Source organism: Manis javanica, chromosome 4 (assembly GCF_040802235.1).
Source record: "Manis javanica isolate MJ-LG chromosome 4, MJ_LKY, whole genome shotgun sequence".
Lineage (NCBI taxonomy): Eukaryota > Metazoa > Chordata > Mammalia > Pholidota > Manidae > Manis > Manis javanica.
Window position 1 is genome coordinate 161,848,353 of NC_133159.1, and position 23,747 is coordinate 161,872,099.

The following is a 23,747-nucleotide window of genomic DNA, read 5'->3' on the forward strand; positions in this document are numbered from 1 at the left end:
CTGGTCCTTGCGGAAGAGCGTCGGGATCTCGGGTAACCTTTGGAGAGCCGACATCATCTCTGGCCAACGTGCGCAGGGGGCGGGACCCTGGGAGGAAGGGGGCGGAGCGGAGCGTCCCTAGGCGCCGAGTCAAAGCCTGCGGCTAAGCCCCCTGGTCCCACACTTACGCTTCCGCTAGCAGCTGAATGCGTCCTGCCGTCGCTCGGGAGTTGGGTAAGACGCTCCCGGGACACTCCTTATTTACCTTTGGGAAGCAAGGGCCAAGGCACCTTCTGTACCGCCTCCTAGCCCAACACAGACCCGGTACCAAGGCTCGGCTAACGGCCTCAAGTGGTGGGACTTGAATTTCTCCCTCGATGAAATCCCAGCCTCTTCATCCGCTCCCGTTCCCAGCCCCGGGCCAAGGCCCAGTATGACGGGAAGCAACTTGGCCCTCGGGGTAGGCCAGGGCCGCTGCTCTCCACCCTGCAACGCGGCGCATTCGCTCCTCCAGGACTTTGCTGGAGGGGGCCGGTTCCTGGGTCGGCCCCAGCCCGTGGCCCTTCTGGCCACCGTGCTCTACAAGCCCTTATACCCAAAGGCGCATTCCAGGGATCTCAGCCCTGAACCAGGTGAGCCTCAATTTATCTCAGCCCAGGAAGGCCTGCACGCTCATCTTGCCCACTCCTGCTACCACTCTTGAGCCTTTTGGGAAGAATGTGGATTTAGACTTGACCGTTCCTAGGGAAGGACAGGTACTGACGTTGCTACCACCCTCCCGCAGGCATTCTTTCCTAGCTCCCTACCTCAGAGCAGTGAGGAAGAGGTTTATGCTCCCCTCCAAGACTCTTCAAGTTTCTTCGCCACACCTGTGATCAGTCTAACCTTCTTTGTTGTTTCAAAGAATCCCCACCTTCCTATTAAGGCAGCCCCTGCTGGGGCCTCAGGAATGGAATCTTTGCTTCCACACCCCTTCAGAATCTAGGAAAAGCTCAGGCAGGCATTTCCGCCTGGATGCTCTAGAGATCTTTTCAGTCTGTTCCAAAGGATTAGGGACTCTGGACTGCCGCGAACCTGACCCACCCATCCACCCCGCAACCCCCCTTCCCCGCTCTGTCCAGCTTCCTTCTTTTGAAGTGAATGACAGCTCAGCAACTTTCCCCCAAAAATAAGCGCTCTACCAGTCCCTTAGCGTGAAAGAACTTCTGCTTTTCTTTTCCCCCTTGTAGGATGCTCTACAATCATGAAAGGAGTTGAAATTCATTGAGATTTTTGGTCTCTGAGTCCTATGTAACTCCTCAGTTTTCCACACCCTAATTTCCTTAGGCTTGAGCTTGCTGAAATTGTGGTGGGTCTCCGTGGCAATCTTCAGAACTTAAAACCAGAATGACCGCCATTGTCCCTGCTAATAAGCTTAGCACTGAACTGTTCTTTTCTCACTAGTGAAAAATGGGTGAGACGTTCTCCCAGCTGAGCTCTGGGGAGGATGAGAACAAGGCGATCCTGCCCCCTGACTCAGCCATTGGCAGCAAGGCTGCCACCTACTCCAGCACCCATAGCAGCAAGACTTGTTCCTGTGTGCCTTGTAAAGGGGCTGCTGGTGCCAGCTTTGTGACCTGTCCCACCTGCCAGGGCAGTGGGGAGATCCCTCGAGGTGAGTTGCTCAAGGCTCTGGAAACAACCTGGAATCTAGGAAAAGCTCTTAGCAGCTAGCTGGCCCTGGGCCAGGCCCCTCTGAGTCTCCTTGAATGGGGTCCCCCAGTTTCAGGCCGGCTAGGAAGATGCTAACTCTTCCTGGGCTCACTGCAGAGACCCCCTCTTCCCCTGGTTGTACTCTTCAGCCCCAGGGGGTTTCCAGCCTCTGTCCTCCCTTAGCAACACTGCCTTAGGATTCAGGAAGTTACAAATGACCTCTCATAGAAGCTGGGCTTCTCTGATTTGCTGGTGACTTGCAGAGTTTCTTCACACCTATTCAGGAAAGTCTTCCATTCTAGAGATGGCAAAGCTGAGCTGGCAGCTTCAGGAGCACCAGAGCCCAGCACTCCCAGTCCTGCTCTGGGGCAGCCGCGGCATGCTTCTGACGTTGCTCTGTGGGGTGGAGGGGTGCTTCTGGGAGGCTGGCACAGGAAACATTTATCATGGATACATCTTGGCCCTCTCGTTCACCTTCCTTCTCTCTACAGAGCTGGAGAGGCAGCTGGTGGCCCTCATTCCTTACGGGGACCAGCGGCTGAAGCCCAGGCACACGTAAGCCCCTCCTCCTACCCCAGCTCCACAGGCCATCACCCCTGGGGGCTGTTCTTTGTCCCCTTTTCTCCACTGGTTCTCCCCCTCAGAAAGCCTGAGCTCATATGTACTAGCTCCCTGTTTCCCAGGATTTTCCTGGTTTAAGAAGCCTGGGGTACAGTAGATGCCGCCTAAGTCCACTTGGTGTCCCTCTCCTGAGTATTACTGCTTCCAAGAATCATGGCTCCCTTTTGGAGACAGACATCACCTCTGACTCTTACAAGTCCTTCCATGAGGGAGGGAGTGGCTTTGGCTGCAATTGGTTTGGGGAAGTTATTTTTCTGAAGAGCTTTTCTTGCTGCGGCTGTTCTTTTCCCAGTAGAGATGGAAAACCAACTGCACCCTGTTCTGAAATACTTCAGAACTTTAAAGGCAGCCCTGGTTTCACTGGTGGGGGGCGTGACCCTGTGCGTCATCTGGGTCCCTTTGACATGAATTCCTGCAATCCCCTCCCAAGGTCCTCAGCTTCAATCTGGGGGCCACCACTCAGCCCTCTTTGATTGCTACACCTGAATCTAACTCTGTCAATGCCCCTCTTAAGATACCAACAAGGTGCTGTCTCTTTGACACGTATCTCAACTTTAAATTAGATGGACAGAGGATGTCCTATTCTGAATATTAATGTTAAAATTCAGGACTCACAAGATTCATGAGGACATACTTATCCCGGCAAGACTAGCTAGCATTTGTTGAGGTTTTGCTCTGTGCCAGGACCTGGGATCAGTGCTTTTTCATGCATTAGCTCACATCAAATTCTATGAGGTAGATATAATTATCTCCATCTTACAGACAAGGAAACTGAGGCATAGGGAGGTTAAATGGGTTGCTTAGAGTTACTGGGCCAGTGGGTAGAGAGAGCTGGGAATGGAAACCAGACTGCTGCCTCCCAATCCTGTGCTCCTACCCGCTCTGGACCACAGCTGAGCCTCAGCTGGTCCTGCACATCTGGGGAGCCAGAAGTGCAGTTGTGAGGGGGGCACGCAGAGGAGAGCCTTGTATATGGAGAGGAGTGTCTGAACACACCCTGCCCATGTTTGCTTGGTGTTCAGACTTCTCCATTCCTCTACTCTGGTTCCTGTTTTCCCACAGGAAGCTCTTTGTGTTCCTGGCAGTGCTTGTCTGCCTGATGACCTCCTCCCTCATCGTCTTTTTCCTGTTTCCCCGGTCCGTCGCCGTGCAGCCTGCGGGCCTCAACTCCTCCTCGGTGGCCTTTGATGAGGCTGATATCCACCTCAACATAACGGTGGGTGGGTGCCCATGTCCCAGGGCTCCAGCCCCACCTGTACAGCAGCACTTCTATGTAGCCCTTGTCCAACATGGTGACTCTGGGCGTGGGGGGCCAGGTATCTTCCGGCAGCCAGAGGGAGAAGCAGGGACGGCCATGAGCGTCATGACATTGAATAGGATTGGGACTCCGTACAGGGAGGGGTCAGAACTGGGACCAGAGAAGTAAGTCATAGTGCAGTAAAGTGACATGCTTCAGACCCTGGGTGGGCAGGACTGAATGTAAGAAGTCCCGCAGGATGACACTGGCTCTGGAGCCTGCTGGATGTCTTAGTTAAAGGTGACTCCTTGCCATTGAGAATCCCTCTGAAGAGCTCCTGGCACTGGTTCTCAGTAAACCCATACTGGGGGTGGGCTTAGTCAGGCCGGGTTTTTTTGAAACTGTCTGACTTCTCTTTTCCAAGGTTGGCCACCCTCACCCCTCCCTTTCCTGATCTTCATCCCCAGAATATCTTGAACATCTCCAATAGCAACTACTACCCCATCACCGTGACCCAGCTGAGCACTGAGGTCCTACATCTGTCCCTTGTGGTGGGGCAGGTCTCCAACAGCCTCTTCCTACCCATTGGTCCTTTGGCCAGTGAACAGGTGACTCCTTGCTCCTGTGTGGAGTGTGGTTGTGTGTGGAAGGGGGCAGCCAGAGTTGGGGCTAACCCGATGCTCCTTTGGTTGACAGATATTCTACACAGTAGCAAACAAGATATGGGATGAAAACACATAGTGAGTATCCCCTGATCTCTTCTCCTGTAGCTTTCCTGGCTGGAAACCCAGTTTTAATCCCCAGCAGGTTTCCTGATTGCTTAGCAAACCCTGCAGCCAGCATTTGGCCTGCAATCTTGTTACCAAGACTACAGTGTGCAAGGGTTCAGGGTCCCTAGCCTCTGTCTGTTTGGACCTAGAGTAGAATGAAAAACAGGCTTAAATTTGGTTAATCCTTATAATATATGACCTTGGGCTTAAAAACTTTAGCCTGAGTCACTGAGGAAGAACTATCTTGTTTTCTGCCGAGGGAGGGGCTGGCATGTGCCTGGGCCTGGGCCAAACCAGTGAGGGGTGAGTGAGTGACATTACAGCAAGAGTCACGTCCTCCCCTTAGGCAAAGGGAGAGGGGAGGGGAGGGGAGGGACATTGGGGCCACTTCCAATGGAAAGGTGCTGTGGAGGCTCGGGCCCTGAAGGTCTCTGAGTTTTCTTACAGGTTGTTCAGTGTGAAACATGGTTATGTGTTCTCTCTCTCTCTCAGCAAAATCTGTTCCTGGCTGAAAATCAAAGTGCACCATGTGCTATTGCACATCCAGTAAGTAGGGCTTGGAGCCCTGGTGTGCCCCTCCTGCTTCTGACTCCAGTCTCTGCTCAGCTGCACCTCATAGGACGAGTCATCCAAGTTGCCCTTAGGAGTCTTTGTTGGCTCTTGGGCACAGCAGGCTCAGCCCCTTCTCTAGGTCCTACCTCTCCTGCATTGGCTGTGGTGTGCCAGCCACAAAGCTGTCTGAAATGCAGGTGGGGCCACTGTCCCAGGGGCCTTAGCAGAATGGGGAGCAGAAGGAAGGTGGGGGTGTCTGAAGGATCCAACCCTCCCCACACAGCAGAGCAGGGCCAGAGCGCTCTTCTCCCAGGCACAACACTAAAGCCCGCTTCCTTTCCAGGGGCACACTGGTCTGTTCCTACATGAGCCATTCAGAGCAGCTCGTCTTCCAGAGCTATGAATATGTGGACTGCCGGGGAAACACATCGGTGCCCCACTTGCTGATTCCTCACCCACCATGACCTGTCTGCTGTCCTGAATTCCAGGCCCCTGACAGCCTGGTCTGTATCTCCCGCAACTCCCTGGTGCCCAAGGAAAGACTATAGTGACTTTGCCAAAGGAAAAGCCCTGCTTCATCATACCTCTCTCTACACAGGAAGCTCTGTGGAAGTTAACACACACACATACTCACATCTGTGATCTCACGGGAATGGAAGCCTGATTCTTCTAGGGGCCAGCACCAGATTTCTCCCTTGGTCTGCCTTGAGGAAAGGCTGACCCGAGGTTTTCTCAGAGCTGCCTTAGAGTCCCTGGAGTGGCACCTGCCCTTTCAGTGCCGAGCACTGTGGTTGCCCACCTCCTCGGGCTGGCCTTCCTCCTGCTTGAATGCAGAGAAAGCTTTGATTTTATCTGTCTTTTAAAGTATGTATCCTTCTCAAGTTCTTCACCCAGTGGTGAGGAAGTGACTTGAGGGACCTCCAGTGCTATCTCCAAGGCTGTTTAGAGGTCTGTGGATACGCTCCTGTGCCCCGTGCTTTGGTTGTGTGACAAAGTGATGGTGATGGTCTGTTTCTCCCCTGGTAACTTGTCCCCCGCCCATCGACAGCAAGATTGGCCAGGGCCCTTTGGCTTTGTATCCTTCCTGTTAAAGACTGTCCCTGTTCCTAGGAAGACAGAGCTATTCTCCGGCTGAAGCTTCTCTCCATAAAACAGGTCTTTCTGTTCTCTTCACATCACAAGCCAAAGCTGTAGGGGAGAGTTGGGGGGCACCTGGCACCGTCCTTGGCCTACATAAGGAAAAATAGACAAAGCCAGAGTAATTTTAAAAGATGTTTATTGAAGGAGGGCTTTTGGCTGGTGGTGAACTGCCAACCCTAAGCCCATGACAGTGGACACAGGCAGGTCAAGTGGTTGGCCCAGCTGTTCCTCCCAGGAAGCCTGCAGAGCTGAAACTCAGTATCCAACCAAAGGGCCCGCGTCCTCCAGAGGCCTCTGTTTTCCTTTGGGCATTGACAGTATGGAGCTGCACATGAGTAGGGACTGGTCTAGATCCTCTCCTCTTTGCTGTCACTCAGATGAAGCTAGGCCCTAGAATACCCCAGGTTCATTGGGCTCTGAGTGGAGGTGAGCAGGAAAGGTAGTTGCTCCCTAAAGGAGGTGATGGTTTTTATCACTCAGACAGATGGGAAGATGAGCTTAGGTGGTGGGAAAGCTGAATTTGAAGTTGGATGGATAGAGAGGGCAATGATGACAGAACCAGGTGACTAGCTGGCAGGGGAACAAGGGGAAAGAAGGAGGTTGTGCTGTCTCCACATTCTCATGCGTGGTTAACTGGGGTCAAGGTGGTTCTGGCAGGGGCACAGAAGTCCATCCAGGCCAGATATAGCCCATCTGCTCTATGTAGGTCACCAGATGTCAAAGTTTACATTGTTATTCAATAAACTGCACTTAATGTTAAAAAAAAAAGTGTCCTGTGAGTGGGCAGGTTGCTGGTGGCCCCTCTGCATCTCAGCCTGTTTCTTAATACCCGAGGTCTCTTCCCCAGGTCTAAGTCCTGATAACATGCCCTGCTTTTCTGGCTTCTGAGGGGCAGCTCCCAGAAGCTCACTCGCCCTGTCTCTCACTGTATCTCTAAGGGCCCTTCCCTCCTTCATATTCCCGTCCGTGTCCCCGCATACCTTCCCCAGCCGCTCTCCTCAGGAAACACCGCACTGCAGCCCCTTCAGTCTAACCCAAAGGCAGTGCCGTTTGACCTACAGTGAAAGGCCTCAGGCATGGCGCCCTAACCCCCAACCCCATACCAGTCCAAGGGAGAAGGGGGCAGGGCTGGAGGTCCTGGGTGCTAGCTTCAGGAAGCAGTGAGGGGGATACCTAGGGCCTTCAGAGCCTGTTGGCTGTCTCTGAGACCCAAGGAAGAGGCCTGTAGATTTTTGCAAGCAGGTCCCTCTCCCCATCCCCAGGTCAGATGTCCTGTGCCTGCAAATTCAGCCCCCTATCCTCTGAGCCCTTTTCACCATCCCTGCTTCCCATCATCCATTCAGCGGCTAAGTGGGCACTGAGTGCCCAGTGAGTGGGCACTGTGGGCCAGGCGTTACAGTGGGCATGGGGCTCTGCCTGCTGCCTGTGCCCTCTGCTGCCTCAGGCCTGCTCTGGTGTGATGCAGCCCCTCCTTCCCCAGCTGTATCTCAGTAATCTGGTAGTGGGAAGGGGCAATGCCTCCACTGAGAATCCTGACCCTGACAGACCTATTGTTGCTAAATAAGGGCCAGGAGTGGAGCTGTAGACTTGTGGGGGCCAAAGCCAAGTTCTCCCATTGGCTATGCCTAGAGAAGCATTGAACTACCCTCCACTTTCTTCTTCCACCCTCTCTATCCCCTGCATGAGTCCTCCCGCACCCTTCCCCTCATCCCAGTCTCACAGAGTTGACCAGTCTCTTGATTCTTTCCAGGAAGACGTCACATTTTATTCCTAGCTAGCTGCCTCCTCTGAGGTGGGTCAGCAGAGGGTGGCTCTTGGACTGGAGATGTTGGTAGGTGATGAGAAGGTAGTGTTGCTCAGTTTTTTGTTGATGGCCAATGGTGTCTTGGGGACTCTGGATCACCACTGCTGTGTGTAATTCCTTGACTGAGAGGAGGAAGAGACAGGAGGCAAAACAGAGTAGTAGTTAGCATTTGCTGGGCCTGCTGGTCTCAGAACATTGTATTAAGCCTCCTTGAAGGCCAGAGGAATCAGAGTGAAAGGCAGTGGCCCAGTCTTCACCCTAAAAGGGCTAGCATGAGGGCCTCTCATCCTTTGCACTTGTGTCAAAGAAACCTTTCCAAAGCATGTACTGGTTTATGTAATTCTCATCAGGAGTTACGTCCTGGACTGATGGTGTCAGGTGAGCTCGGCTCTAAGCCAAGTGCTTGGGATGCCTGCCTTCTCTGTTGATTAGCACATTCAGTCCTGACTCCATGTCTATTGAGGAGGTGGCATTATCCTCGTTTTATGGATAGGGGAGCTGAGGCTCTGATATTGTCTTGCTACCAGGGAATGGTGGTCCTGAGGTGGACAGCCTCTGGCTTCAGGTCTTGCCTTCATCTTGCTCCAGCGGCCTCTACCCTAGTCATTGCTTAAAACAGCCCCTTTATGTTGCTTCTCTGGCTCCTGTCCTCTTTCCAAATGGATTGTCAACCCTTCCACTTACATTTAGCACTGAGCAACAGGTCCTACCTAGATGTTTTTGTGGAGGCAACGAAGGGAGGAATGGGCTATCCACTCTGAAATCACCACTGCCTCTCCCGCCTGCTGCCAAGGGAGCCTCTAGACTGTACGTGCACACACACACAAGCTCACTCTCAGACATGCAGCCAGAGTCCGCCTCTCGCACTGTCTGTCTCACCGTGAATCGTGCTGGCTGGGTGTATTTATCTGGGCTAGACTGGTACGATTTCCTGAAATCTGATGATGAAACAAAGCATTTGTTAGTCACCTGGCAGTTTGAGAATGGAACATGGCAGAGCTGGACTACACTGTGCCTAGAAAAAGGTACAAACTGAGCCTACTCTGAAAATTCACAACTAGGAAGCTGCACTGATTTTCAGTTCCAGACCTCATGGGACTCAGCATATTTATTAAGCGTATGATTCATATCCCACCCTCTGACCGTCCTCAACCCCGTTATTCTTACCCCAGAGGAGGGGCTGATGACTGACTTCTCAGTCACCCTTGGCAAAAGTTGGCAGCCCTCTCTGCAGTCCTAGATTGGTGCAGAGGCACCCAGAGCAGTGGCCCCCCAGTAAAGGTCAAGGGGGCTGAGGAGAGTCAGGGTGGGGTGACCCATGTGAATTTTGAACTAATGGCTGGCATGAGAGCAAGGGGCCCTCTCCTCATCACCCTCCCAGGCATCTGACTTACCAGGGTCTTGGATCTTCAGCCCTCCTTGCAATTTGTTGCTAAGGTCATTGGATTGCCCTCCAACTTGGTGGGTTCCCACCGAGCCATGCTGGGGGGGACCTGGCCTTTCGGAATCCTGCCGAACAGCTTTGGAGGCGCACTGAGTAAAAGTGTCTTTGGCATTTTGCTGCCACAGCTGCGCACAAAGCTGCAGCTGCTGCTCGGCTGGCTGCGCAGTGGGCGGCTGCGGTTCCGCGGATGGGGATGGCGGCTGCCGTTTGGCCGGTGGCAGCTTCGCCTTCTGCTGCAACTCCCGGGAAGTCTGGGGATTTCTCTCAGACTGAACTTCCTTCTCTTGGAGATTCTTCATTTCCTGGCAAGAAGCCCCAGACAAATGGGATCCTTGTCCCTCCCCACCCAGTCACCCCATCTGCCAAAGACCCTGCAGTAAGCAAGGCCCAGGGATCCGAAGGCAGAGTGGCCTCAGGGTCTCTGGCTAGCTAGCTGCCTCCTCTGAGGTGGGTCAGCAGAGGGTGGCTCTTGGACTGGAGATGTTGGTAGGTGATGAGAAGGTAGTGTTGCTCAGTTTTTTGTTGATGGCCAATGGTGTCTTGGGGACTCTGGTCCCTGGAACCTGATGTTCCAGGGAGCTGGAGGCTGAGGCTAGACTATCTCCCTTCATCCACATCACCCAAAAACTGTTTCTATGGGGACAGTGCCCCTGGCCCAGCCCCTGCTCAGAAAACAGCAGTCTCTGAGCACCTACTTCCTACCCTGGGAGCTGTGCACTAAACAGTCTGCAGTACCAGATGATAAGGAATAATTTTCCTGCCAACTCTTTGAAACAGCACTGTCCAATAGAAATAGAATATGTGCCATGTGTAATTTTAAATTTTGTAGTAGCCACAAAAAAAGAAACAGGTGAAACGAATTTTAAGAATATATTTTATTTAACCCAATACATCCAAAACATCAACTTGGTATATGAAAATATTAATGAGATAGTTTATATTCTTTGTTTTTGTACTAAGTCTTCAAAACTTAGCATGAATTTTTATATTCCACAGCACATCTTAGTTTGGACACTACATTCTCATGAGAAATAAAAGATGCATATTTACATGCTGTAAAGTTTACAGCTGGAAAAAGTATTCACATATCCAAGTTGTTCCAAACACATGTAAATAAGTTTTCCAGTATGTAAACCGAGTATTTATTTTAAAATTTATATTTAAATTAATTAAATATATAGAAATTTTAAACTTCAGTTCCTTAGCCTCACTAGCCACATTTCAAAGGCTCAGTAGCATACAGGCTGATGGTCACTGTATTGGACAGAGCACCTTTAAAACCTCCCAGGCCTGACCTCCCCACATCTGTTGGGCCTCAGCTTAGCACAACAAAAGCTGAGTCATCCCAGGACACACACACACACACACACACACACACACACACACACACACAGTCCATCCAAGAAAACATCCAGGGAAAAGATGTTACTTTCCTCCTGCCCCCAGCAAAACAACACTGACCAGATAATAGCTTCCTAGGTAGGCGTCTGCCTTCTCTCCCCATTCCCTTCCTGCCTGTGGAAGGGCCCTGATGAACCCGGTCCCTCCCATGCACCTGCTCTTCCTGCTGTTGCTGCTGCTGGGCCATCAGCCACCTCCTGTCCAAAGCCATCTGCCTACGACGGGCCTCCCAGTGGTAAGCACTTCCCATGATGGTGGGGGAGGCGGAAGCCCCAGGCAGGGGATGGGGACAGCAGAGCTCAGGATTCTGTCACTGCTCCCACTGCCTCTGTCTCCTCTCACCCAATCCCACTGCCTGTAACCAGAATCACCTCACAATGTGGCCACTACCAGGGCAACTGGGCAGGCCCCCCACTGCCACCGGCTTGGGGAGGAGGGACATATTCTTCCCAAGCCTCCTAGCAAATATCTGTAAAGTACCTTTCTCTCCAGGGCTCTGGGCAGGTAAAAGGCACTTTCCCACCTTAGCCATCAGTTTCAGTGGGCCCCAAGGACAATTCCTAAGCTGGCTCGCTTTTTTCTCTGGTTTCTTTCTCCTCTCCTTCCCAGGATTCCAGCATCCTTATCTGGCCCTCTGCTAACCACCCTTATCCCTCCCACCCTACCAACAAAGGTCTCTGGTTACCATTTGCTCAGTCCTCCATCTCTTCCCCCTATGCTGAGGCAAGCAGAAATAAAATACAGAATCCAACTAATCCTCACTGGGTTCCGAGCCCTGTGAAGGCAAGGTGGCTTACTAGAGAGGGCCCTAGTCTTGGGGATTTATAATGCTGGGCTCAAGCCTAGGGTCTACCTCTTCCTCTAACCCTGGAAACCTTCCCTAACCTCTCTGGGCCTCAGTTTCCTTGCCTGTAGAACTAGAAAGGTATTACTCATTTCCTTCTTCACAGAGCTGGTATCAGGGCCAGACTGATTAACGGATGAGAAATGTACGAGGTGAACTACAACGTTGTTCATCTATAGGTTGGTGTTATTTATTATCCTACCTGCCTTGTGTCACTAGTGGATGGAGTGGCCAGGGAAGGGGATCAAATCCAGAAGGTTTTTGGAGGCAGGGATTGGGTACTTAACCTCCTACATATGCACACCTTACTCACAGATATCAACATTTCTGGAAGCAGCAGAGCCTAAACTCAGCTTTGGTGCTACGAGCAGGGGAAGAGTATAAGTGAAAAATGGGCTTCAAACCCAGCACCAGCCTCAGAGACTGTGGTAGAGAGGGGTGTGTGTGTGTGTATGTGTGTATGTGGAGCAGCCCTTAACCAGAGAACAGGTTCCTGGAGAATCTGTTAATTCAGGAAGCCAGTGTAGTAGAGTCTGCTTGAGTTTTGGAGTAAAAAAGACTCAAGTTCCATCTTGGCTGTGTCACCTACTAGCTAGGGGCACTTAGGCAGGTCACTCAGGATGTCTGTGAAGGTTGTTGGAAGACCCCACAGAATGCTTGGAGAGTGCCTGCTCTGCAGCGGGCACACAGCTCCGCCTATTGGGAGGGACGGCCCAGCTCTGCTGTGGGGCTTGCTGGGCACTGAGCCTTGCGGGATCACTTTCCTCCTTTGTGAAAAGGGATGTTAGTTCCTTCTCCGAGCACCCAGGGATGTCATTTGAAACAACAGATACACAGAGGTTTTCAGATGCAAAACATTAAGGATTGTCACTGTACATTTATCTTCTTATGAATTAATCCTAAAAATATTTAGATGGAAAATAATGAAGGCCCTCGACTATCTCAACAAGTAAATGACCAAAGGGGGAAGTGGGTTCTGGATTGCTTCTCTTTCTCTCTCGCTTTCCCTCTCTCTATCATTCCACCCTAGAAAGAGTGGGGATCAGATAGATGGGGGAGATGCTCAGAGATGCTCTGGCTGTATTAAGGGAAATGTTTCCAAACCTCTGAGTCAGTCCTCATGCCAGAAGAGGGATTTTCAGGTTGAATCTGCCTTCCCCCTCCTCATCTCCCTTTCTGGGCCTCTCTCCTGCCTCCCTGGTATGCTGCCTCTCCCAAACCTCACTTCTCACCATCGACTTCTCTCCATCTCTAGGATTCTGCTCCACATCCCACTCCACCCCTTCCAGTCTGGATTTTTTTTAAATTAAGGTATGATTGATATACACTCTTATGAAGGTTTCACATGAAAAAACAATGTGGTTACTACATTTACCCATATTATCAAGTCCCCACCCATACCCCAATGCAGTCACTGTCTATCAGTGCAGCAAGATGCCACAGATCCACTGTGTCTTCTCTGTGCTACACTGTTCTCCCCGTGATCCCCCACACCGTGTGTACTAAACATAATACCTCTCAGTCCCCTTCTCCCTCCCTCCCACACCCCTCTCCTTTGGTAACCACTAGTTCCTTCTTGGAGTCTCTGAGTCTGCTGCCATTTTGTTCCTTCAGTTTTGCTTCATTGTTACACTCCACAAATTAGGGAAATCATTTGGTACTTGTCTTTCTCCACCTGGCTTATTTCACTGAGCATAATGCCCTCCAGCTCCATCCATGCTGTTGCCAATGGTAGGATTTGTTTCTTTCTTATGGCTGAATAGTATTCCATTGTGTATATGTACCACATCTTCTTTATCCATTCATCTATGATGGACACTTAGGTTGCTTCCATATCTTGGCTATTGTAAAAACTGCTGCAATAAACATAGGGGTGCATATGTCTTTTTTAATCTGAGAAGTTGTATTCTTTGGGTAAATTCCAAGGAGTGGGATTCCCGGGTCAAATGGTATTTCTATTTTTAGTTTTTTGAGGAACCTCCATATTGCTTTCCACAATGGTTGAACTAGCTTACCGGATTTTAACTCATATTGGCCCTCAGAGAACTTTCCAGGCTGTTATTTGATTGTAGCCACTACGCACATTTGCTTTCTTAAATAAAGCTTGTTGTTTTTGAAGCCCCAGAGTCTTTTGTTGTGGAAGAAACAAAGTACAGTTAGAAGCACAGGCCAGATAAGTACTGTGCAAATCCAGCTGCATTATTTATCAGGTGTGCAAATGTTGTCTGGTTGCTCTGTCTCTGATCAGTTTCCTTACCTGCAAAGTGGGGATAATACTACCCCCATCCTGGGGGCACTGTGATTAAAGGAAATAATCCATGTCACGCACAGGGTTCAATAAACAGAGGCTTTTACTGTTAAAGATCTTGCTTGACTTACGATGACACTGTGCCCTGATAAACTCGTTTGTTAAGTCCAAAATGCATTTAAAATACCTAGGCGACTGAACCTCAAAGCTTAGCCTAGCCTACCTTAAACATGCTCAGAACACTTACATTAGCCTACAGTTGGGCAAAATCATCTAATACAAAGCCAGTTTTATAACGAAGTGTTGAATATCTTATGTAATTTATTGAATATTGTACTTAAAGAAAAACAATGATTATATGGGTACAGAATGGTTGTAAGTATATTGGTTATTTACCCACATGATAGAGTGGTTGACTGGGAGCTGTGGCTCCCTGATGCTGCCCAGCATTACAAGAGAATATTCTACCATCTGACTACCACTATCCTGGGTGGGTAGGCAGCAAAGGACCAGTCACTCCAAGGCTAGGTGGTTAAAAGTACCGGGATCTCTGGGTTCCAGGAACCCTCAGGCTCCCTTCCCCCAGGCTGTGACCCCATCCTAGAGCCAAAGGAGCCTGGTGCATTGGAGCCAGGGAGCTGAGGCAGGCCTGTCTGAGCAGAGGGCTCCTGGTAACCGAGCTTCCCCTGACCCTTCTCCCCTCTCCCACAGAGGCAGTCTTCCAAGCTCTCCATACCTGAGTACACAGTGGAGCTGAGGGGGGCCTCTCTTGCCTGGGCCCTCAAAGACAAATCCAGCAAGAAGAATGTGCTAGAGGTGAGGGTGTGGGTCAGGAGGAGGAGAGGGAACATACTACTGGGTTGGGACCTTCCCAGGCAAGCCCCAGGAAGGAGGAGCTGGGGAGAGTGGAGCTGGAATTCTCCGGGTCCAAAGCTGAGGCGGTTCCACCTCAGGGATCCGTCCACAGTGTTTCTACTGTCACAGATTCTTCAGCCCGCTCTCCAGGAGCTGAGTTCACAAGTCCTTGGCCCTGGAGGGTGGGGAGGGGTAGGGGGTGCCTGGGGAACGAAACTGTAGATACCTAGAAGCCCTCCTCCAGCTGCTCCGGCCTCAGACAGGAGACTCCCCATGCCTGGCTACTTACTCTGCCAGCTGGAAAACCTCCAGCTGATCAGAGCCCAGCTTCCACCTGGACTGGTCCTCAGTGGATAAACCAGGGCAGTGGCATGTTTCCCAGGCTCCCCCAATGGGAAGAGAGAGGCCAGGTGGGGCCAGGAGAGGACCTCACAGTGTCGCACCCTTCACTGTCCAGTGTTGTCTTGTTTTTAAACTACTTTTATCCTTACCACTACTGCAAAGCGTGAGGCTTCTCACAATGAAAACACACAAAATCTACTGCAAAGCCAGGATCAGGCCAATGAGTTAGAGAAGCAGGTCAGTGTGGGAGAGGGGCAGGTGAGGTTTGGGTGCTAAGGGTGTTGCTGGAAAAAGTTAGCCCCAGGTTTCCTGATAATCAAAATGAAAGAAAAATAAAAACCTGCCAGATTGTGAGGGAAATCAAAGCTTTTCGCTGATCCTTAGCTCTTGAAGGCATTTTCAGTGTGCATCTCCTTCCTCACTTAGCAAGGGACTCTTGGGGCTGCTTCGGGGAACATGGTGAAAGAAGCAGGACCCCACATCTCAGCTGAGAGAAGGCAGTTCTGCAAGGAGCTTGAGGTGTCATTTTCTGATGGTCCACCAACCTTCATTCAGTTCTAGACCCAGAGTATCCACAGAGCAGGTTCGGAAAAGCAGTTTCATCTCATGAGCTGCTCTGATCAGTTGGTGTGGAGCCTTATGCAGGCTCAGCAGGGCAGAGGGTTACCGTCAACTAGCAATGTCTGCTATGGGTGGTCAGATCGAGGAGGGACATCACTTTTGCTAGGTGTGTTCCTTTCTTGACCTGGAGGGACATCCCTCGACCAGTGATCTATAAATGTCACCTCTCCCACTGGGCTTCTGATGAAAGTTAGGAGTAAAACACTTCTGAGTTGTCTTTTTTGGCAAGGTCAGGAAGGCAGATGGCGCTCTTGGAAGCTTCTCAAGCTGACGGAAAGGCTGTCAGTCTTAAATGGAAATTGAGGAGCCACCAGCTTCCCAGCTGGCAGATGGCCATCCTCTCCCGACTCCGGGGTGGCCCACAAGCAACTCTAGGATTTTTCTCTAGAGACAGCCGCAAATTCTCTAACACAGCTGGGCTAGTTGGGCCTGGCAATTTTTCATAGCACGTCTTCCTAATCGCCCTACAGAGTCCTCCAAAAAGAGCGAGCCTGGGGTGGCTCAGCTGTGCATTCAACAAGATGAATATTTTGTGAGATACATTGCTATGTAACTGTAAAGCTTTGCCTTCTGAATGAAACTGTCAAACATGAACTGTTTCTGTTTTGAGAGAGCTGCCAAAGATAATGGTTGTTTCAGAAGCATTGTTAGGTCATTCTCTGGGATAAGAGAGGCAGGACTCTTGTTTAAGTACATATCTTTCAATAATCACTCTAAATGTAAATGGACTGAATGCACCAATCAAAAGACACAGAGTAATAGAATGGATAAAAAAGCAAGACCCATCTATCTATATGCTGTTTACAAGAGACTCACCTCAAAGCCAAAGACATGCACAGATTAAAAGTCAAGGGATGGAGAAAGATATTTCATGCAAACAACAGAGAGAAAAAAGCAGGTGTTGCAATACTAGTATCAGACAAAATAGACTTCAAAATAAAGAAAGTAACAAGAGATAAAGAAGGACATTACATAATGATAAAGGGCTCAGTCCAACAAAAGGATATAAGCATTATAAACATATATGCACCCAATACAGGAGCACCAATATATGTAAAACAAATACTAACAGAATTAAAGGGGGAAATAGAATGCAATGCATTCATTTTGGGAGACTTTAACATACCACTCACTCCAAAGGACAGATCCACCAGACAGAAAATAAGTAAGGACACAGAGGCACTGAACAACACACTAGATAGATGGACCTAATAGACATCTATGGAACTCTACATCCAAAAGCAACAGGATACACATTCTTCTCAAGTGCACATGGAACATTCTCCAGAACAGACCACATACTAGGCCACAAAAAGAGCCTCAGTAAATTCCAAAAGATTGAAATCCTACCAACCAACTTTTCAGACCACAAAGGTATAAAACTAGAAATAAATTGCAAAGAAAGCAAAAAGGCTCACAAACACATGGAGGCTTAACAACATCCTCCTAAATAATCAATGGATCAATGACCAAATTAAAATGGAGATCCAGCAATATATGGAAACAAATGACAACAACAACACAAAGCCCCAACTTCTGTGGGACGCAGCAAAAGCAGTCTTAAGAGTAAAGTATATAGCAATCCAGGCACACTTGAAGAAGGAAGAACAATCCCAAATGAAGAGTCTAATGTCACAATTATCAAAATTGGAAAAAGAAGAACAAATGAGGCCTAAGGTCAGCAGAAGGAGGGACATAATAAAGATCAGAGAAGAAATAAATAAAATTGACAAGAATAAAACAATAGAAAAAAATCAATGAAACCAAGAGCTGGTTCTTCAAGAAAATAAACAAAATAGATAAGCCTCTAGCCAGACTTATTAAGAGAAAAAGAGAGTCAACACACATCAACAGAATCAAAAACAAGAAAGGAAAAAAGACGGACCCCACAGAAATACAAAGAATTATTAGAGACTACTATGAAAACCTATATGCTAACAAGCTGGAAAACCTAGGAGAAATGGACAACTTCCTAGAAAAATACAACCTTCCAAGACTGACCCAGAAAGAAACAGAAAATCTAAACAGACCAATTAGCAGCAACGAAATTGAAATGGTAATCAAAAAACTACCCAAGAACAAAACCCCTGGGCGAGATGGATTTACCTCAGAATTTTATCAGACATACAGAGAAGACATAACACCCATTCTCCTTAAAGTTTTCCAAAAAATAGAACAGGAGGGAATACTCCCAAACTCATTCTATGAAGCCAACATCACCCTAATACCAAAACCAGGCAAAGACCCCACCAAAAAAGAAAACTACAGATCAATATCCCTGATGAACGTAGATGCAAAAATACTCAACAAAATTATTAGCAAACCGAATTCAAAACTACATCAAGAGGATCATACACCATGACCAAGTGAGATTCATCCCAGGGATGCAAGGATGGTACAACATTCGAAAATCCATCAACATCATCCACCACGTCAACAAAAAGAAGGACAAAAACCACATGATCATCTCCATAGATGCTGAAAAAGCATTCGACAAAATTCAACATCCATTCATGATAAAAACTCAACAAAATGGGCATAGAGGGCAAATACCTCAACATAATAAAGGCCATATATGATAAACCCATAGCTAACATCATACTGAACAGCGAGAGGCTGAAACCTGCTCCTCTGAGATCAGGAACAAGACACGGATGCCCACTCTCCCCACTGTTATTCAACGTGGTAGTGGAGGTCCTAGCCATGGCAATCAGACAAAACAAAGAAATACAAGGAATCCAGATTGGTAAAGAAGAAGTCAAACTGTCACTATCTGCAGATGACATGATATTGTACATAAAAAACCCTAAAGACTCCACTACAAAACTACTAGAACTGATATCGGAATACAGCAAAGTTGCAGGATACAAAATTAACACACAGAAATCTGTGGCTTTCCCATACACTAACAATGAACTAATAGAAAGAGAAATCAGGAAAACAATTCCATTCACAATTGCATCAAAAAGAATAAAATACCTAGGAATAAACCTAACCAAGGCAGTGAAAGACCTATACCCTGAAAACTACAAGACACTCTTAAGAGAAATTAAAGAGGTCACTAACAAATGGAAACTCATCCCATGCTCCTGGCTACAAAGAATTAATGTTGTCAAAATGGCCATCCTGCTCAAAGCAATATACAGATTTGATGCAATCCTTATCAAATTACTAACAGCATTCTTCAATAAACTGGAACAAATAGTTCAAAAATTCATATGGAACCATCAAAGACCCCGAATAGCCAAAGCAATCCTGAGAAGAATAAAGTGGGGGGGGGGATCTCACTCCCCAACTTCAAGCTCTACTACAAAGCCACAGTAATCAAGACAATTTGGTACTGGCACAAGAACAGAGCCACAGATCAGCAGAACAGAATAGAAACTCTAGACATTAACCCAAACATATATGGTGAATTCATATACGATAAAGGGGCCATGGACATACAATGGGGAAATGACAGTCTCTTTAACAGATGGTGCTGGCAAAACTGGACAACTACGTGTAAGAGAATGAAACTGGATCACTGTCTAACCCCATACACAAAAGTAGATTCCAAATGGATCAAAGACCTGAATGTAAGTCATGAAACCATAAAACTCCTAGAAAAAAACATAGACAAAAATCTCATGGACATAAACATGAGTGACTTCTTCATGAACATATCTCCCCGGGCAAGGGAAACAAAGGCAAAAATGAACAAGTGGGATTATATCAAGCTAAAAAGCTTGTGTACAGCAAAGGACAGTGTCCCAATATGTCTAATAGTGATCTCTCAGTTATACCACAAAGCCTCATTTCTGCCTGGGGAAATATATGTAAATAAATACATTTATATTTACATTTATATAAATAAAGCTGCATACTCATTCCTGTTGTCTTTGCCCATTGCAGGACCATTAGCCAGTTATCTTAGCTTCCTGTAGAAACGATGGGTCTTTTGTCTGAAATACTTCATTAACCTCTTTTTTATTTTTTAAAAGTTGCCAAACTTACTCATGCTATTTCCATTTTCACTGAAGGCATCTTAATGATGAAAACGACTTTGTTGCGCATCATCAAGGTAACAGCTTAGATGCTGGTCTAGGTGGTCTTGTAGTGAGGTCCTTACTTTGGGTTATGGTATTTATCCCTTGGGGAACAGGCAATGACCTTATCATCTTGTGTCCCTTGCTGTTTCATACTCAGCTTTTAATCATCATTTTGCTCATATATGGATGGAAGAAGGCAGTATTAATCCCTGTTTTTCATTATACCCAATAGTTAGTTAAACCTAAGAAAGAGCCGTGTATTGAATTTTTGTAATAACAGAACAAAATGGTTTAGTCCCCTTAGGCAAGTATCAGGCTCACTCTCTCCCATCCTTCTGTGGTATCTTTAAATTGCATTCAGGCACAGAACACTGAGCTAATCGCAGGCCATCGTGATCACTGATGCACCCAAGCTCCTCTCTGCTCTTACTGTTTCCTTCTTTCTCTTCTGGACACCCTCACCCATTCCCATCCCCCATACCACTCACTGTACGTTTGATTGCTTTCCCTAAATATGCAGCTATCCTTATTTTAAACATGGTGTTATGTGTGCATGTGTTTTTTATTTATTTAAATCATATTGTGCTCTAAGTCTCATTCTTTCTCCAACTTTTCTCACTTGTTAATGCTTTTGAAATGTATTTATGTTGCTATGAGTCAGGTAGTTGGTTACATCCTACTCCTGCATGGAATTCCACATTTCACTTAACCATTCCCTGTTCACAGACCTGTGTTGCCCATTTTCTACCTCTGCTCCCTGTTATCATAAACAGTGTCAAGATTAGCATCTTCAAACATGTCCCCATTAAAGACCTACAAGAATTTCTCTGAAATGTGCCTTCCTAGGAGTGGGGCACTGAGTCTTAGGGCATATTTGTACTTAATTTGTCTCAAAACGGCCAGACTGCCTTCTGAGATGACTGTTTCCTGAGTGTCTACCTATATTTTTGCCAGGACTCATTATTATCCACTTTGTAACTTTTGCTCTTCTAAAGAGGTATAAAGCAATATCTCATGGCTGTTTTAATTTGTAATCCTGTGACATCTAGTAATGTGCTCATTCACATAGTTCATGGCACTTTTATTTATTTTTCCACTTACCTGGCATCAGTAGAATCTGCACATTGCTGATTTTTTAAAAATTATCAGTCAAATTGCCAGATTAATATTTGTGTTAATAAAACCCAAGAAAATACAAGAAATGAACCTAAATAGAAACCGAACTTCAGTGTATGGTTTTTGTAAGTGTGCTGAAAAAAATACCATTGTATTCCTGAAACAGTAGTAGTCCATTAAACTATGTAGAAAGCACACATACAGATTACCACTTCTAACTAATCCATAAATAGATGGTTATTCCTAGAACCAGATTAAGCATTTTACATGCAAAGTGACCAGTATAGGAAGGATGTAATAAAACCTAATAATGAGCGATAATTCTCAAAAGAAAGACTGCTTTCCTTTGTGAGTCTTTAGCCACAATCTTTCAGATAAAAAAAGAGCAGAGGAACTATCATCTTGACTCCATTCAGCCCAAGTAGACTAACAACGCAGGGCTTTTTGTAAAGAATCCTGTGACTTCCACTAATCTTTAACCTTCAAGTATTAAGGCTCTATTTCAAGTACTTAGAGCATTAAGTTTCCTTTAGTCAAATGACTCAAAAAAATATACACAGAAGTATACCTATTAATGTTCATCATTAGAGGTAGCCAAAAAATGGGAATAATCTAAACATTTATCAGTAAGAGAATGGCTAAATATATCACGATGTATTCATACTATGGATCATTCTGCTGCCATTCCAAAAGAATTTGCCACTGGAATATTTTTAAAACTTAAACTGAAAAAAGAAAATTGCAAAATGTGTGTGTGTGTGTGTGTGTGTCATATTATGATCCCATTTAGATTATTTTAAATTAGTATGTGTTTAAGGACAAATATTTACATACATAAATTAATAGAGCAAGGTCTGGGGGATCCACATGAAAACTTAGCTGTTGTTAACTTCAGGGGAGGGAATGCAGCTGTGAGGGAGGGGCTTTCTCATAGCTATGAACGCTCCATGGATAGGTGAACATCTAGGAAGGATTGGAAGGGCTATTAAGACCTTTAGATGTATGAAATTTAACTCTTTTCACTAAATATGTTCTTTTTTTTAATCAAAGTATTATTGATATACTATCTTATATTGGTTTCAAGTATACAACACAGTGGTTCAACAGTTGCCCACATTATTAAGCCCTTACACCCACTAGTGCAGTTACTATCTGTTACATAGGAAGATGTTACAGGATCATTGACTATATTCTCCATGCTATACTACCATCCCCATGACCAACTTTTATTATGATTGAGAATTTTTGTGCCCTGTTATACCCCTCACTCTCCCTACCCACTTTCACTCCAACCCCTCCCCCATGGTAACAACTAGCCACTTCTCAGTGTCTGTAAGTCTACTGCTGTGTTGTTCATTCTGTCTGCTTTGTTTTTATATTTCACAAAGAAATGAAGTCACATGGTATTTGTCTTTGCCTGGCTTTCACTACATCTGTTCTTACAGGGAATGTTTCTTTGGAAACTTTGTGTTCTTTCTTTGATTTTGTTTTCATTGCTTATGCTTATCTATAATTAACCTTTTTGCTGTAAAATAGAGCAGAGATACTAAAAGCTACAGAAACACTTGTGTAGTTTAATGGATTATTATCATCACCACTCAAGAAATACAGTTTAGCCAGGTCTCAACCTAGTTCCTCCTCATGTGCCCCAACCTAATATCGCTCTCTTTGTTGATGGTTTTATTAGCCAAAATAATCTCTAGACACAGAAGGTTTAGACTTGCCCACTGAAAAAAAATATGTTAAGTCTTTTTTAATTTTCAGGTTTCTCCTCCATTCCTGTCTCGCCAAGGCCTTTGACCTGTTGTTTCTCCAGAGTCTGCATTTTGCTAATCACTCAGTCATGATGTAGTTCAACGTGTTTCTCTGGCTTTTGTGTCTTCTGCAACTTTCATTGCAGCTGTTTCCCTTGAAGTTTAAATATAATCAAACACAGATGGAACCCATCAATTGTCTTTATGACTTTTGAAAATAATGGTTCTTTGCAAATTAAAAGTGAAAGAAACAAGTCTTAGGGATTCCAAAGGAGTGGGTTAAAACTATCTGATAGGATGCTGTCTTTGAGAGAGCAACAAAAGTTTTCTCATTACAGAGAAAAGAATCAGCAAAATAAGCTTACAGAGTTAGATAGCAGATCTGCTTTCCTGTCCTCTCTCCCTAATTACAATCATCATTCCGAGAATGCTGGAAGAACAGAGAATTGCTAAGACTGCAGAGTGGTTCTGCCCAAAGCTTGTTGGCCCCTAAAGGTACAGATGCCCTGAGATGACATCCGGAGACAAGACACACACTGAAACCAGATGCAGGCCCTTCTTTGCAGTACCTCATCCTGGTGATATGAAAAGTCACTTGTTAACTTTCAACAAAATGATTAAAATGTGAGGGGCAATTTAAAACTCTCTATACCCACCGTCTTTGAAACATCACATTGTAAAATCATCATCACGGATTTTTCTGAGATAAACCAACTCCTAAAGAGGTGACAGCTTTATGCGTTCAGTCCAAGCTGCACAAGGTGAGAGGGGGGCCACAAAGGGAAAAGTCCCAATCATTCAGAAATGAAGTAAGAAGGGTTCCACCAGGGGTTCTGGAAACCTTTCCCCCTGGATTTCTTGAGAACTGCACTTTTCCTCCCTGCTACTTACTTCTTTTTTATTTGTATCAGGTGGATCCAAAGCAGTTGCTAGAAGATGGAATAAGGAAGGAGCTAGTTAAACGTGTTGTTTTGCTCTTCATAGGGGCTTGATATTCACCCTCGAGCCAAGGTACCAGATGACCAAAATAGGGCTGTCCTTTTTCTCTATTCTGCTTGCGAAAGGGACTAGAACACCATTCGAAACTCTTGTGAAGCAGACCTTTCCTCCTGTCTAATGTATATCTAATATATAATGTTTGGTACAAATGATGTGCTTTTTGATTCTATATTGTAATCCATTCATATTATAAGAAAATCCCTTTAAAACCAGCCTTTTGTAATTGCTGATCCCCAAGTTTAGGAATTGAACTGATGTTTATGATTCAGAGTTACTTCTTATCATTGTAAGAATTTG

The 23,747-nt window shown here is 46.6% G+C and overlaps 2 protein-coding genes across 5 annotated transcripts; one reads left to right on the forward strand and one right to left on the reverse strand.

Moving 5' to 3' along the window:
- Positions 1-39: 39 nt before the first annotated feature.
- Positions 40-6,759, forward strand: TMEM106A (transmembrane protein 106A). 3 transcript variants are annotated; one of them, XM_073235648.1, is made up of 8 exons: positions 91-213; positions 1,423-1,633; positions 2,163-2,226; positions 3,355-3,508; positions 3,997-4,137; positions 4,226-4,269; positions 4,792-4,845; positions 5,195-6,758. In XM_073235648.1, the coding sequence occupies exons 2-8, from the start codon at positions 1,429-1,431 to the stop codon at positions 5,313-5,315; spliced, it is 783 nt and encodes a 260-aa protein (XP_073091749.1). In that variant the 5' UTR covers positions 91-213; positions 1,423-1,428; the 3' UTR covers positions 5,316-6,758. The 3 variants fall into 3 exon arrangements, with proteins under 3 accessions (XP_073091750.1, XP_073091749.1, XP_017511775.1); XM_017656286.3 differs by having other exon boundaries at positions 110-611; positions 5,195-6,759; XM_073235649.1 differs by lacking the exon at positions 3,997-4,137 and having other exon boundaries at positions 40-611; positions 5,195-6,499.
- Positions 6,760-7,753: 994 nt separating this feature from the next.
- Positions 7,754-14,024, reverse strand: CCDC200 (coiled-coil domain containing 200). Of its 2 annotated transcripts, XM_037019703.2 has the most exons (4): positions 10,795-14,024; positions 9,190-9,541; positions 8,675-8,733; positions 7,754-7,917 (listed from the first exon to the last, which is right to left on the reverse strand). In XM_037019703.2, exons 1-4 carry the CDS (start codon positions 10,888-10,890, stop codon positions 7,891-7,893), a joined length of 534 nt encoding a protein of 177 aa, XP_036875598.2. In that variant the 5' UTR covers positions 10,891-14,024; the 3' UTR covers positions 7,754-7,890. The 2 variants fall into 2 exon arrangements, with proteins under 2 accessions (XP_036875598.2, XP_073091751.1); XM_073235650.1 differs by lacking the exon at positions 8,675-8,733 and having other exon boundaries at positions 7,757-7,917.
- Between the last annotated feature and the right edge of the window lie 9,723 nt (positions 14,025-23,747).

Excerpts from the sequence above, each read along its gene's own strand:
- CCDC200 (XM_073235650.1), bottom strand. The coding sequence starts at position 10,890 with ATGGGAAGTGCTTACCACTGGGAGGCCCGTCGTAGGCAGATGGCTTTG. Across the intron at positions 9,542-10,794 it reads AGCAACAGCAGGAAGAGCAG|GAAATGAAGAATCTCCAAGA; the intron begins GTGCATGGGAGG and ends GCTTCTTGCCAG. Across the intron at positions 7,918-9,189 it reads GCTGAAGATCCAAGACCCTG|TCAAGGAATTACACACAGCA; the intron begins GTAAGTCAGATG and ends TCCTCCTCTCAG.
- TMEM106A (XM_073235648.1), top strand. The coding sequence starts at position 1,429 with ATGGGTGAGACGTTCTCCCAGCTGAGCTCTGGGGAGGATGAGAACAAG. Across the intron at positions 1,634-2,162 it reads CAGTGGGGAGATCCCTCGAG|AGCTGGAGAGGCAGCTGGTG; the intron begins GTGAGTTGCTCA and ends TTCTCTCTACAG. Across the intron at positions 4,138-4,225 it reads GTCCTTTGGCCAGTGAACAG|ATATTCTACACAGTAGCAAA; the intron begins GTGACTCCTTGC and ends TTTGGTTGACAG.